This window comes from Haliotis asinina, chromosome 9, assembly GCF_037392515.1.
Source record: "Haliotis asinina isolate JCU_RB_2024 chromosome 9, JCU_Hal_asi_v2, whole genome shotgun sequence".
NCBI classification, from domain to species: Eukaryota; Metazoa; Mollusca; class Gastropoda; order Lepetellida; family Haliotidae; genus Haliotis; species Haliotis asinina.
In genome coordinates, this window is record NC_090288.1 from 9,221,379 (window position 1) to 9,236,157 (window position 14,779).

Here is a 14,779-nt window from a genome sequence, read left to right on the forward strand (position 1 = left end):
TATCTATTTCATGGTCCCCTGGACTCGCTCAACATGCTGCAATGATGACAGCAGTTAATCTCCCTTTGTTGAAGCAGGATCTGCAGTCGTCTTGTTTGGGTTATGTTGATGAAACGGTTAAATGTTGCACTAAATCTCTCTATCAATAAAAGGACTGTTATGTGAATTTTTTAATGTAGGGGCAGTCTGATCTATAAATCCATATAGTTTAGACTAGATGTTTCCATGATCTGTGGAAGTGATTTTCACATTCCAGCCATTTGTGAGGTATGGGTTAAACAGGGATCACCATTGAATTTTCATTGGCTCTTTATTCATTTATGCATCTGTTGTTGTATTGCGCCAGTCTCTGATGTCAGTTCTATACGTGAAGTTGTCTCTGACGCCATTCTTGATGAAATGTCAGGACTTTGGGATTTCATTACATGAAAAAAGTTATTTTTGAGAAAGGAGGTATTTCTTTTATGAATTATGAATCATCTCCTTTGTGAATACATGTTGTATAAGTGTGCAAGGAAACGCCAACAGAATCACCTACTCATGATCATCTTTCTCAAATATGCAATGAGTTATGGATCTGTTCGTGTACTGAATGCATGATGTATGCTGCTCAAAAGAAGTTGAAGAACACATGGCAGATCAAGTGCAGTAATATGAAACAATCAGGTGTTGTTAACTCCTGTTGAGTAGTATATAGTCAGTAGTTTGGACTGAGGATGATATGTTCACTGTGTGTCATACTAGATAGAACATACATGGAAACATCTCTCTCCACAGCTAAGGGAAGTGTTTGGATCTTAAGATTTGTAGATACCAATCTGGAACCTTGTTTTATGTTCTAGCATCATGTTCAGCAGTGTTTGTTGTCAGTGGTGAAATTAACCACTGGACAGTAATTTGTGTGATTGTTCATCCCAGGGGCCATCTGGAAATGTATCTTTCACATACACATAATATGTTTCAACTGTAATTCAGATGATTACAAAATATCCAGCTTTTTCAAAATGTGTTGTGCTTGTGACATGTTGTATGACAATGGGTTTCTATGTTTTCCAAAGCTTCAGATAAGCTACTTACAGGTGTAAAAAAAACAAAAGTAAATCATTACCCTGGGGCTCATTTCACAAAGCTGCTGTAAGCCTAAGATCTTGTAACTTTTCTCTTAGCATTCATACTTCCTATAAACGTTGACTTACAACAGTTGTGGCACTATGAGAGCCTTGTGGCACTGTGAGGGCTTGTGGCACTATGAGAGGTTTGTGGCACTATGAGAGCTAGTGGCACTATGAGAGCTTGTGGCGCTGTGAGAGCTTGTGGCACTATGAGAGCTTGTGGCACTATGAGAGCTTTGTGAAACGGGGACCTGGCCATGTTAGGGTAGCTGCTAGATGTAGCAGGAATGGGACAGTTCTGTCATGGAGCATGCAGCTGTGAGCAGTAAGTACATACAACTCATTGGTTGAAACTTGGGATTGGTCAGTTCTGATCAGTTTCTAGCGTGTTCCTTACCTCTGCTTTTTCTGTTTGAGTGATATAATTTGTTGAAATATTTGTTCTCTTGTTTCAGATATTTGAGTGGTGGTACTTCAAGAAATATGGGACTTCCTTCATAGAGCAGGTGTCCCTCAATCACATATCCCCCCTACTGGGTGGCGGGGAGGGGACGACTGAGACCCCTAGCAGTGGCAACACATCCACAACACAACAACAGACTCTGCCAGGTTGTATAACAACCTTTAAAAAATGAATAAGTTTTACATCACTTTCAACAGTTGATTTATCCCAGTTTCACCTTAGTTTTGGAGGAAGGCATGAAATGTGTCTAAGACTTCACTGAACAAGTGAGATCAAGAATGGTGCTAAAAAATATAGAAACATAACCCAGGCTGAATTCAAACCCATAGTAATTGGTTCCAGGCACGACAAAGAGAGATAACTCTTCAGAGAAAAGAGTGTTTCTGTGTCTGTCTTAAGGACCACACACCAAGGATTTGCCGTTTTATCTCAAACTGCCCTGGGACGCCATCATGAAAAGTAACTAGAATTAAAAGCTCTTGAAAAGTGTTTAGAGTAAAGGCTAGGGCAGTAAGACTGAGAATGTATGATCATTTTGAGTTGGTTTGTTTTTGGTGGTCGCTGTATTTCATGATCTGGATTCTGTTAACTTAGTTCAGAGTAACCCTGGTACCTGGCTTTACAATCAATAAGGCAGCTCTCCCCAGAGATATGGAAGATATTGATATTTTTTGTTCATTTTCATCGCATTTTTGCTCGGAGTTACTTATCTAAAGTCAAATATTTACTATCGATAATGTTAGTAGTCAACCCAGGTGACCCTTTTGTCACATTTGTTCAAGTTACATAGAGAGGGAAGGTAGGCGTGGTAGAGGTTATGAAATCTTTTTTTCTATGTGATTATTGTTTCTCTACACCATGTCCATTCTGTAACCCTTTTGTCACATTTGTTCAAGTTACATAGGGAGGGAAGGTAGGCGTGGTAGAGGTTATGAAATCTTTTTTCTATGTGATTGTTGTTTCTCTACACCATGTCCATTCTTTTGGGTTTCGCCAGCATGATCAATGTCTGAGACCGGTCTGCGTTGTTCACATCAAGCTGACACCATGATGAAACTGGAATACTGTTCAGAGAGTCGTTAAACTCATATAACTCACACTAATTGCATGCACGTAAGACAACATGCGGAAATATAAATACCACTTCCTGTTTGGGAGACGGTGCCGAGATACTGTAGGTTCAGGAATGATATTGATTAACTCATAAAATACGAATGTGATACCAGCCGTAATGGTTTCTTCATTTGTTCAGGTGTAGATACTTTCTCTGACAAATATGGAATATTTACTTACACATTAACCTCATATATTTGTGTTCGTTTGACATTCGTTTGAATTATTGATTTAATCGCCATATCCTTCACATGCTAATGTTTGGACAACAACCTGTCATTTGTCATTGAGTGATGCCACTGTAATTCAATAGAAATATGTGATGCTTTCAATAAATGTTTGGCCATTTATTGCGTATTTGTAGCAAGGATTGCCACTTTATCATAATTGATATTTGACAGTTTGACAATGTTTGAGAAGGTTTCTTTGAGAGAGTCTACGTGTAGGACCAAAATAGCTTTCTCTTGTCATAGATGTGGCCCTTGGCTAATGTTGGGTAATGTATAGGGCCAGCTAAAAAGATTGATAATCTGAATATTGTGAATAGGACCAATTATTAATGACTACTGATATGTATAAAAAAAGATCAATTAATATTTAGTGAACGTTTATTGACCTTGATGATCTATGTAAATAGCCAGCTGGAGTAGTATATGCCTGATTATTTTCCATGTCATAGAGTTTCAGAGGTATCGATTAAAGTATTGGAATAGCTTTGTTAGGAAAGTATGGTGTCTAGGGTAATCAAATTTCTCAAATTAGCTGTCATATAATGAACTCCGACCATCATGTCAATGGATATCAGAATTAGTATTTTTCATGTTCATGCATTTCGAGTCTGATGTTGTCAAAGCCACTCAGAAAATGTTTTTGAGAATGTTAGCAGAAAATACAGTTGTCAGGAAGCTAGTGTCAAATGGTAATGGAGTATGAGCAGTTTTCTGGAAATCTATACTCGGGGATGTATTTTGTTACATTTGTTTTTACACATCAGGTGATGGGCCATTTGGTTCATTTAATACTCACATTGGGGTTGTGTTCAGCCTGGAAATGTTGTTTTAAGTGACATCTTCTCATCTATTATTTTAATTCTACTTTAGTTCTATGACTATAAACATTTGATTATATAGATTTGTTTGAAATTGACATTTTGCTCTAAATTATTCAAAGAAGTATTTAATTATGTAGTGTTTTTTGTGATTTCATTGGATAACTGACATATTTAAGTGTGAGGAAATACTCTGTTTGCACTATTTCATCTTTAAATTCCATATCTGACATTTAAATTTTGGAATTTACTTTATGAAGTTGCTAAAAACATGTCTATTCAGTCTTCCTCTTCATAAATTTAATAGCCTTTTGGCAACTTAAAATGATTTAGCTGTACCATGGATATTTGTATTTTGAACTACGAGTTTTATTATTATTTCAAAAGATATACCGAAGTGAAGTACATGAATTTATTTTATTGATGACAGCACATCATGAAATGGAAGCTCTCATCATCTCTTGAATAATCATTTGAATTATTCTCTCCATTTTCTATTCTGGATCGATAACAAAAGATTTTCCAGATCTTTCGTTGCTCAGTGCTAGATGTAGTTTTCAACATTGAAGCCATGTTTATGAGATTTTCGTCAGCATGTCTCAGTATGTGATGTTAAATACCAGGTCACGTAGGTGAATATTGGCCAATATTTACATCAGAATAGCGTAATCAATATCCTGCATGCAATCACTAACCCTGTGTGTTATTTCCAGAATGCAAAGTTTGGCGGAATCCTCTTAACCTCTTCCGTGGATCGGAGTACCAGCGTTTTATTTGGGCAACAAATAAAGATCCATTGACGTATTATGATATGAATCTCTCTGCGCAAGATCATCAGACGTTTTTTACCTGTGAATATGACGCAGGAAAACCAGAATATGAAAGTAAGAAGAGTAAGAAAAATATCACATTGATCAATGTTTTCGTAAACTTTCGGGAATAGCCTAGTGGTTATAGTGTTCGTTCACACACAGAAGGCCCAGGTTTGACTCCCCACATGGATACAGTGTCTTGACATCGCTGGAATATTGCTAAAAGGAGTGTACAACCCAACTCACTCACTCACTCAAATAACTTTCAAGGTTTTTCAAGTTTTCCTCAGAAATCTGAAAAAAAGACTCATTCATCTTTGCTTTTCTCTTGCTTCTTTTGGTATATCCTTCATGCACTGATCATCAGAAATAAAGGAACACCTATGAAAGATAGCAACTTGCTAGGACTTTCAGTTTAAATTGACTCCCAGGCAACCTTTGTTGGTTTAAAAGATTTACAGGGTGGGGACATAGTGTACCCATGTGGGGAATTGAACCCAAGGATTCACAATTGTTAGTGAACCCTTTAACCACAAGGCTATCCCCATATGTTATGAAGTGCCATGATTGTTAATGGGTCTTGGCTGACGGCATGATAATGTACCTCACTTCATATTGGTGGGGTAGCCTAGTGGTAAAGCATTCACTCTTCAAGCCGAAAAACCTGGGTTCAATTCCCCACAAGGGTACTATGTGTGAAGCCCATTTTCTGGTGTCCACCGCCGTGATATTGCTGGAATATTGCTAAAAGCGGCATAAAACTAAAGCTCCCTCACTCACAACATTGATCATTGGATTGTCTGCTTCTATTCAGACTTCATTATTGTCAGGGTGCCATTATGTAAGGGGAATATTGATGAAGTTAAACTAGCAACAAGATTCCTCACACAAACTCACAAATACATCACAACATCAGTGAAATAATCTAAACATGTGAACATGTGAACACTCGGATGAGGACTGATCTTCAGTGATCCATACGTGTCATAAGTGATAGCTGACAGGATCAGGGTCATTGACTTGGTTATTGCTCTTCATTGGATCCAAATTGTGTAGATCAATGCTCATGCTGTTGATCACTTGATTGTCTGGTCCATACTGTTGACTAACAGACCACCGTGATACAGCTAAAATATTGCTTCATGCAGTGTTAGAACCACAAATAAACAAAATTACACAAAATGATTAACCCCGCTTCGCTTTAATTTGAACGGACTTTTGAGTAAAACATCACCAGTGTGTATTTGTATTGTGTGTTTAGTTATGCAGATGGCTTGGAGGGAGAGGAACCCTCAGTCAAGGATAAAAGCTGCACATGAATCATTGGAGAAAAACTCTGAGTAAGTATATCTACTGGTTTCTATCTCTGGAATCTCCTGATACTTCACCTCCTTGAAGATCTGGTTCAGAATAATCCACTAACTATTCTTGTCCTTAGAGGTGGTTAACTCTATCAGATGGTCTGACCCTCACTGTTCATGTTGTCAGTCACTGGATTTTCTGGTCCAGACTGGAATATGTATAGACAACAGTCATGTTACTGGAACGTTGAGGTTAATCAGAGCAACAACAAATCATTTTTCTACATCCAGAATCATACCATTTGCTTCTCTCTCTTTGACCCGAGATATGGTAGTAACACTCTGTGTTATGTTCCACAAACCATCTCACCCAAACACACCCATCACTGTGCATGACCTGTCTGGTATTACCAAATTATTCCCTGATGGTGAAGAGTGTTGTTCATGCTGTTAATCCCTGGTTTGTCTGGCCTATATATTTTTTTTACACCAGATACACCATCATCTTGATGTCGAGCGTGAAACAATATTCACTCATATCTCAGACAGCATGTATGATTGTCTCAACAAAGCAAGCTATATTGAGAATTGTAAACCAAAAGTCAATGTGTTCTGTAATCTGATTGGTTGAAAAACATGATCAAATGGTATTAGATTCACGGAAACTGAAAAACTATTCACTGTGTATTGACACGTAGAAACCTCGCAAACAATTGTATTGTTGTGTCATCAACAGTGGTGAAGTCATTCAAATCATATTGTGACTTAAAGTTAGAATGACGTCACAAATGAGCAACTCCAGAGGCTACCATGGGAACCAGCCGAAACGGCTAGCTGATGACACTTCACTGCTGTAGGCGTACTCGATGTAAACGAGTACAGACAGTAAAACCCTGTGGTTTACTTTTGTGTTTTCAATGTCGATAAACATCATGTGTTGGCCAATTTCTGGGTGTTATTGAGTATTTGAAGCATGGGAATGCATTTTGAACCGACGGGGTCAGAAGGAGGTTTCAAATGAAATATTCCTGTGCTTCAAATACTCAATAACACCCAGAAATTGGCTAACACATGATGTTTATCTCCTGAAAGTGAAATTAAATCTTTATAAAAGTTAAGCAACACTCTGCATAATTACCAAAAATATCCATTTCAACTTGCGTACTTGTATTTTTATCACATCTGTAATTACCAGTTGTGTGCAGGTATCACACTGACATGAACACAGTGAATTATTCCCCAAACAGCAATCATGTCTCGCTTAGTGTTAATTAGACATGTATAGCACTGTTGTGAGTTTTGTAACATGTCAGACACCTTAGCTGAAACATGAACACATACAAATTAGGACTGAACTGAAACAGCATTTAAAGCGGAATTATTTAAAAGTTAACTCTTTGGTGTCAAATTTCCCTTTACTCTGGACCTCAGGGAGTAACACTTTCTTGACAACAAAGAAAATATCAGGAATGGGAATGATAGAAAACTACCTGGAGCCTGATGAACGAGACCGATGCTATTAGGCTTTGATGTTGTACAGCGCAGATGAATGTTTTGCTGGAAGGGAATGTACTACAACTATCACTAAATGTGAGGCATCTGGCTGTGAGGCTCTCAGTGTTATCGACAGGTGTTACTGTAGGGACGTTACATCATACGATATTAGCAGGTTGAGTGTTTCCTTTCAAGCATATCGACTGGCTTGCTGTTGTCATGCTGGATGTTATAAACCTATTAATGGTTACTGTGTTAAATGCACTCAGATGTTTACATAGAAATGACCCTACCATATTTAGATGGAGTTGTTTATCCACCATGAATTGACAACTCATTCATTCCTACCTCAAGTGAAAACTCAAAACAACTCAAAAAAAAGTAACTTAACTCAACACGGCAAAACTCAACTCAGCTCAACTGAACAAAACTCATCTCAACAAAATGCAGCTCAACAAAACTCAACTCAACAAAACCCAGCTCAGCTCAACTCACTCACTCACTCACTCACTCACTCACTCACTCACTCACTCACTCTTTAAGCATCTATTACTCTCTTACCCACTCTTTAAACATATTTTACTTACGAATATATATTATGCTCTGAGAAGTGAAGGATTCACTCACATGCAACCCATGCATGTAAGAGGGATTGGGTGTTTAGGCTCACTGACTTTGTTGACTCATGTCATCATATACCAAATGTGTAGATAGATGGTCATGATGTTGATCACTGGATTGTCAGGTCAAGCCATGATTATTTACAGATGAGTGCTACACAGCTTGAATATTGCTGAGTGCAGTGTTAAACCATGAGCAATTCAAACTATCAGTCAGTCAGTGTGAAAGGTGAAGAGGTGCTTACTCAACAATTGCCAAACCACATTGCTCACAAACTGCATCAACCATTGTGGTATTTTGAGCCCAAAGGACCATCGCGATTACTTCCCTGTTTTAAGGATGTCACTTTTTCTAGAATACCTGCCCCACTATCCAGCCAACAGTGCCAATAATAGCCTGAAACTGCATCTAATTGACAGACAAAAGGCTCCTATTGATTTGTGAGTCTTCGACTTTGTGTTCTCATCAGCTCCTTCTAAACTTAATCCTCATGCAGTGACGTCACAAACTACTTCAAATAGGAACATTCATCAAAAGAAGTAAAATCCCATACGTCTGTGGAATGATCACACAGCCTCTTTAATTAATGAGCTAGACAGGATGGATGTATTTGTCAAGTACTGACTAAACTGCTGAAAGCTATCTGCTGATGTGGTACTGTATACATTAGAGATTTGACAGGAAAATCAACAGATATGTCTGGGGGGGGAAGGTCTTCATGAAGTGACAGTCTGTGAGGAAGATGAGTCCGTGGAGTTAGCCCTCACTTTGTGTGTACAGGAGCTGACCAGATGAATTTCAGGGAATCGTGCTTTCTGTCAAGTTGTGCAGGAATTTGCAGTTCTATTTTCTTTGATGACAAAACTGGTCCAAAAATTATCAAAATACATAAAGATCCCAAGAAGAACAGAAATAGCCAATATAAGTTTATGAGTAACTGAGGCTGTTGTCTGAACCACTGGTTGTATCTATGTTAGTGTGTTTGCTATGATTATTTAGCAAAAATGACAGAGGGAGACATTTTCATAATTGATGAAATTAATGCAGTTACATACTCATGTGGTTTCAAATTGAATTTTGTGAATTTGTTAAAACTAAGGATGTAAACATTTAAAATTGAAATCATTTGTTGATCTTTGATCAGTGGTGTCTTTAGTAAACTCAAAACACACACTTTAATGTAATTTAGGCAGTAAAGTGATTCTGAGATAGTGAGCCATTGCTAGCATTCATATATTATGTGTCACGGATGGAAATATTTCTTGAATTGCTAATGTACCCCGGTACAGTGGCACTTGCAAAATCACTTGCCCTGATAAGTTTTCCCACTATACTAGTCAATTTTCTTGTTGATTATTTAGATAAACAACATAATTAACAATGGAATGTCCACTGGACACCAGTGCAGTGTGATATACTAATTAACTTGCCCGACAGAAAAAAACACTAGACTGGGACGTTGGGCAATGGGTTATTTCCAGCCGTGTATAGTCTTTTGGTGCTTTTAGTTATTGGGAATGTTTAAGGCAGTCTTATTAATTAGGGATGCCAAAACCTTAGTGATATGTAGGATATTCCCATGGTTTTGGACTTAGATGTGGTACAGAGATTTTCTTTGATTATCAGGAATGACATTAGTACACTTTCTTTGATTATCAGGAATGGCATTAGTACACTATAGTATTGGAAGTTTCACAACTATTTTAGAGGTGACAAGAACATATTTCTACTGATTTTGATGTCGCATGTTAATACAGAATAAGTAAAGAAGGCTTCATTTCCCATGTGTGGATTCTAAGGTGGAGTTGTTATCTAACAGTCCGAGCTTGTCCTATGAGGCTCAGCTGATTTCATGCTGCCCACCTGGAACTTAATTATCTACCCTAGTATCATTTATTTAGGGACATTGTCACGTAACTGGAGTAGAACTGCTCCATGTTTGCTTGGAAATGTCGATATTCTACTCACTTATTCAGTCTTATGAGGGGCGATGGGGTAGCAAAGTGGATAGAGCGTTTGCACATCATGCTGAATATCAGTGGGTTTGATTCCCCATATGGGCACAATGCATGAAGCCCATTTCTTGTGGCCCTTGTAGTAATGCTGGAATATTGTGAAAAGCGGTGTAAAACTAAACTCACTCACTCAGTCTTATGAGAAATGCCACCAGTGAACAAGCTCCTTTATGTATGTTCAACGTCAATCCCTGTCTTCATTCACTTTTGTAAAGGTTGGAAAAAATCAAGAAAAAAATGAAAGGTGACATTAAGATTTGATTATACCTGATATGAATTATGTGTCCAAGTGTCAAATCCAGTTTGATACTGCCTATTTGATAAAAGCATTTGTTGGTTGAAAATATAGATATCAAGTGTCTTATCTGTGGTATGCCTACTCACAAACCTGTCAAGCGAGAAAAAAAAAAATGATTTCTTCCAAATTTAGAAACTCTTTGTAAGCATTTTACAAAAAGACTGACATAAGCACCTATCTGTCACATTTCTTTCCAGATCCAACATACATTCTTGACAAAAAAAAGCCCACTTCTTTATAAATGACTCCAATCTGAATCTTTTTTACATGTGACAAAAAACTACTATTTCTGTAACCATATCTACCAAAAATAACATGCAGTGTGATTGTGTAAAACGACTAAAAGAGAACCTAGTTGCGCCTATATGGCGAATCACTACCTCATCCTTCGACGTCAGACGGGAGTCGGTATGGGTACAGGGGATATTTTTAGTCTTGTATTGATTGAACTATGTCCCTAGACACCATCAGTAATACAACGGTTGCATCACCAGCTGGGTTGTCACGTGTCTATGCTTCGTGTAAATAACTTCGTCTTTGGGCCCGAAAACCTGGATCTTTGTCGTGATTTAAAGGGAAGCCAACTTCAGTGTGACCTTCGAAATAGCAGTGATTATTGATTATTGCTATAGCCTGTTTTAATATCTGTAAGCAACTGGCCAAGTAGCCCTGTACTCCACAGCAGGATAGCTTGGCCTTCTTCTGCAGTTCAAATGACCCCTCCCTTGTCCAGCAGAGAGAGTGTCTCAAGCAGAAATCCAGATCTTTGGTCGTATCAAACCAACAATTTTCAAACAGGTTCTTATTGTTACACTGCTTGTCTTAAAGGGAACAGAAAAAGGCCTGGTTTGTGCAGAGTCCGTTTTCTGTGTCAAATCAGGGATACTTGCTCAACTTTGGCATCCCTGTTTAGAGTGAGTTAGTGGTTTTACACTGCTTTCAGCAATATTCCAGCAAAATTAAAGTTTGTTTAAAAATGAACTTGAGCTCTTCAGACTTATAGGCAGTGGCTGAGACATCAGTGTTCTGTTCTTCTTCTTATGCTAACTCAAGTCACCATTGTGTCCTTGAATGTCCTCCAATCCTAAATAATTTTATTCAGAAATAAATTCAAATAAAAATTGATATAAATGTAAAACCAGGTAGGATCTCTCAGAAATACATCCTGGACACTGTATTTCTGACAAGTGTTCACAGGTGATTTGGTTGGTATCCTGTCAATTATCAAACAACATGCTTGAAGTTACTACTGTATACGATCAGTCAAGAATGATTGAAGAATCAATGATCATAAGAGCTAGCAATCTAATGCAGGTGTCATATAAGATCTCTTACCTTTTATTTGCTTTTTGGCCAAAAAACAATAGGACTTAGTAAATGAAGAGGGTCAAAGTTTAATTTTAATTTTTAATTTTCAACTATTTATTTCTGCTGCTTGTTAATAAATACAAACCATGTTTGAGATGACAACATACACAAAAAACATAGGTTGGCTTTTTTGTGTTATAAAAACATCTTTTTTTTCCTTTTCTTTACCATTTTTAACAAAATATTTCTCTCTGTATTTTTCCCAAATACGAAGATGGAGTCAACCCTAACAAAAGTGTCAAAAGTCCTTTTTTTTTCTTCTTAATTTCCGCCTCTCTTTTTCTGTCACCCAGGAAAAAGGAATGTGGACTGTGTTCTTTTGTTAGGGGCCCAATGAAAGATCAGAATATCTCAGGGTAGTTAAGTATTTGAACTCTATCTAGTTGATGAAAAATGGACAGTGACATTCAAAACTTGCCAATCACAACTGACATCATATCCATGAGATGACAGAACATTTCTTTTTGATGGAAGAATAGGAAAGTCCATGCATATTATTACACAATGCCATTTAGAAAGTGGTCAAATGCAACATATGTCATATTTGGGATTTCACTTTCTTAGTAAAGTACAAATTCTAGTACTTTTCTCGGTTGAGTCCCATCCGGGATTCGAACCCGCACCCTCAGAGTCAGGCACCTAATCGCCAGCACACAAAGTCAGCCGCCTAGCCCGCTCAGCCACCGCGACTTCCACAAAAATGAAAGTCGGACAACTGGTAGTCTAGACTGCGTACTTTGTGTACCCCTCTGATGAGTGTAAATTGGCACGGCTCCCACGGCCGAAAGCTATGATTACACGATGCCATTTAGAAAGTGGTCAAATGCAACATATGTCATATTTGGGATTTCACTTTCTTAGTAAAGTACAAATTCTAGTACTTTTCTCGGTTGAGTCCCATCCGACTTTCTCGAACCTGACTTTGTGTGCTGGCGATTAGGTGCCTGACTCTGAGGGTGCGGGTTCGAATCCCGGATGGGACTCAACCGAGAAAAGTACTAGAATTTGTACTTTACTAAGAAAGTGAAATCCCAAATATGACATATGTTGCATTTGACCACTTTCTAAATGGCATCGTGTAATCATAGCTTTCGGCCGTGGGAGCCGTGCCAATTTACACTCATCAGAGGGGTACACAAAGTACGCAGTCTAGACTACCAGTTGTCCGACTTTCATTTTTGTGGAAGTCGCGGTGGCTGAGCGGGCTAGGCGGCTGACTTTGTGTGCTGGCGATTAGGTGCCTGACTCTGAGGGTGCGGGTTCGAATCCCGGATGGGACTCAACCGAGAAAAGTACTAGAATTTGTACTTTACTAAGAAAGTGAAATCCCAAATATGACATATGTTCCATGCATATTGTACTGTTTCTAGTTAGAATGTCATGATCATTGCTTGAATATTTCAGGTACTGTCTCATTTTACCACGTTGAATTTGCTCTGTTTTATCAAAGGGGTGAGATTTTGTTCTCATGCTGTTTTGGAGGGGGGTGGACTGGGTAGGTGTTGGGATGAGTCAGCTATTTGTAAAAGAATGTATTCAAGAAATTGTACATGAAGATTAGGTGAGAAGGGGGAGGTCTTTTGTTCATGACATTGGGGGTCACTTACTTAATACATAACTCTTAGGCAGGTTCATTCACATTGACATGCTTCTCTATAAAAATCGTCATCACCCCAACCCACACCCAAACCCAACCCATAAAGACTCCAGACTGGATGAACCATTATTTATCATACTTTTAGTTTATTTGAAATATCTTACATATAGAGAATGGCATTAGAAATACTTCAGATTAAACCATTAGTAGATGAATTCACCTCACTGTTGTTAGGAATATAAGAAAGTGATTTTTTCACAGTTTCTTCAATATTTCAGAGATATCTCCAATAATGATGATGATGATGATGATGATGATGATGATGATGATGACGATGATGATGATGATGATGATGATGATGATGATGATGATGATGATGATGATGATGATACCGTGTTTGTGTTTCAGGTGTCCCACAGCTTTGCTGCTTCTAGCAGAAGAGGAATGTCAGACTATTTTAGAGGTGAGAATTATCATCTACTCAATGAAGAAAGTTCTGTTTGAGTCCATTTTCTTTAAATGTTCAAAGTAAAAGTGGTAAGATGAGGTAGCTCATCCACTGCATCCACTTGTCCTGCTGAAGACCTGGGTTTCCAATGATTGAAACTATTTTATTCATTGAAGAAACTGATTGGGCATAAGTTATCCAACTTAAATACACTCATGGGTACAAATTATGAGGCCCCTTTCTGGTGTGATATACCTTTAATATTGCTGAAAGTGGTGTAAAACCATACTCGCTCGCTCACTCACTCACTCACTCACTCACTCACTCACTCACTCACTCAATCTTGGATGGTGGGTAGCCTAATGGTTAAAACGTCAGCTTGTCACACCAAAGACTCGGTTTCGATTCCCCGCTGGGTATAATGTGTGAAGCCCATTTCTAGTGTCTCGTGCTATGATATTGCTGGAATATTGCTAAAATCGGCTTAAAACTAAAGCTCACTCATGGAGAACATTGATCACTGGATTGTCTGCTTCTATTCAGACTGTTCAGAGCACACAGAACATACCATAAATTTATGAGCAGAGTTTCCCTTTGATGTCAGGATCAACCCAAGGTACAAGTACCAGGTTCGCTCTGATTATATTCTTTGGCGTGTAAGCGTCATGCTCATGTATTGATAATAATTATTATTGAAAACGTTTTAGTTACAGTATATTGACATTTTGTCACTTCATCTTAGTCTCTGATACCAGCTGAATGTATTGTGTTTGATTTCTAGAGCATGCATAAGAGCCAAATCCTGTTCATTAAACTACCCAGCAGGTATTTGTAATGAAGATTGTTGGTGTAATGCAAGACCAGCTTATTATGCCACCCTATTGATGGAATATTGCTGAGTGCGGCATAAATCAAGAAGCCCAACCTAAACCAAACCAAATCATGTTTATGTTTCCAATCTGTTTTGATAACTACCCCACGCTCGACTTTGTTCTACCATAGGATTTAACATGGCATTTCGACACAACCCTGAAGCATAGAATATCTCCTAACCATGAGTGTGACCGCTGTGACAAATCCTCATCCACC

The 14,779-nt window shown here is 38.2% G+C and overlaps 1 protein-coding gene across 3 annotated transcripts in view; it reads left to right on the top strand.

Annotated features, from left to right (window-relative positions):
- Positions 1-14,779, top strand: part of LOC137295573 (suppressor of tumorigenicity 7 protein homolog) — a 64,012-nt gene that overhangs the window by 36,421 nt on the left and 12,812 nt on the right. For all 3 annotated transcript variants that reach the window (XM_067826980.1, XM_067826981.1, XM_067826982.1), the window contains exons 3-6: positions 1,568-1,721; positions 4,450-4,620; positions 5,810-5,888; positions 13,651-13,705. In XM_067826980.1, coding sequence (XP_067683081.1) covers positions 1,568-1,721; positions 4,450-4,620; positions 5,810-5,888; positions 13,651-13,705 — 459 coding nt within the window. The remainder of the gene's footprint in view (positions 1-1,567; positions 1,722-4,449; positions 4,621-5,809; positions 5,889-13,650; positions 13,706-14,779) is intronic.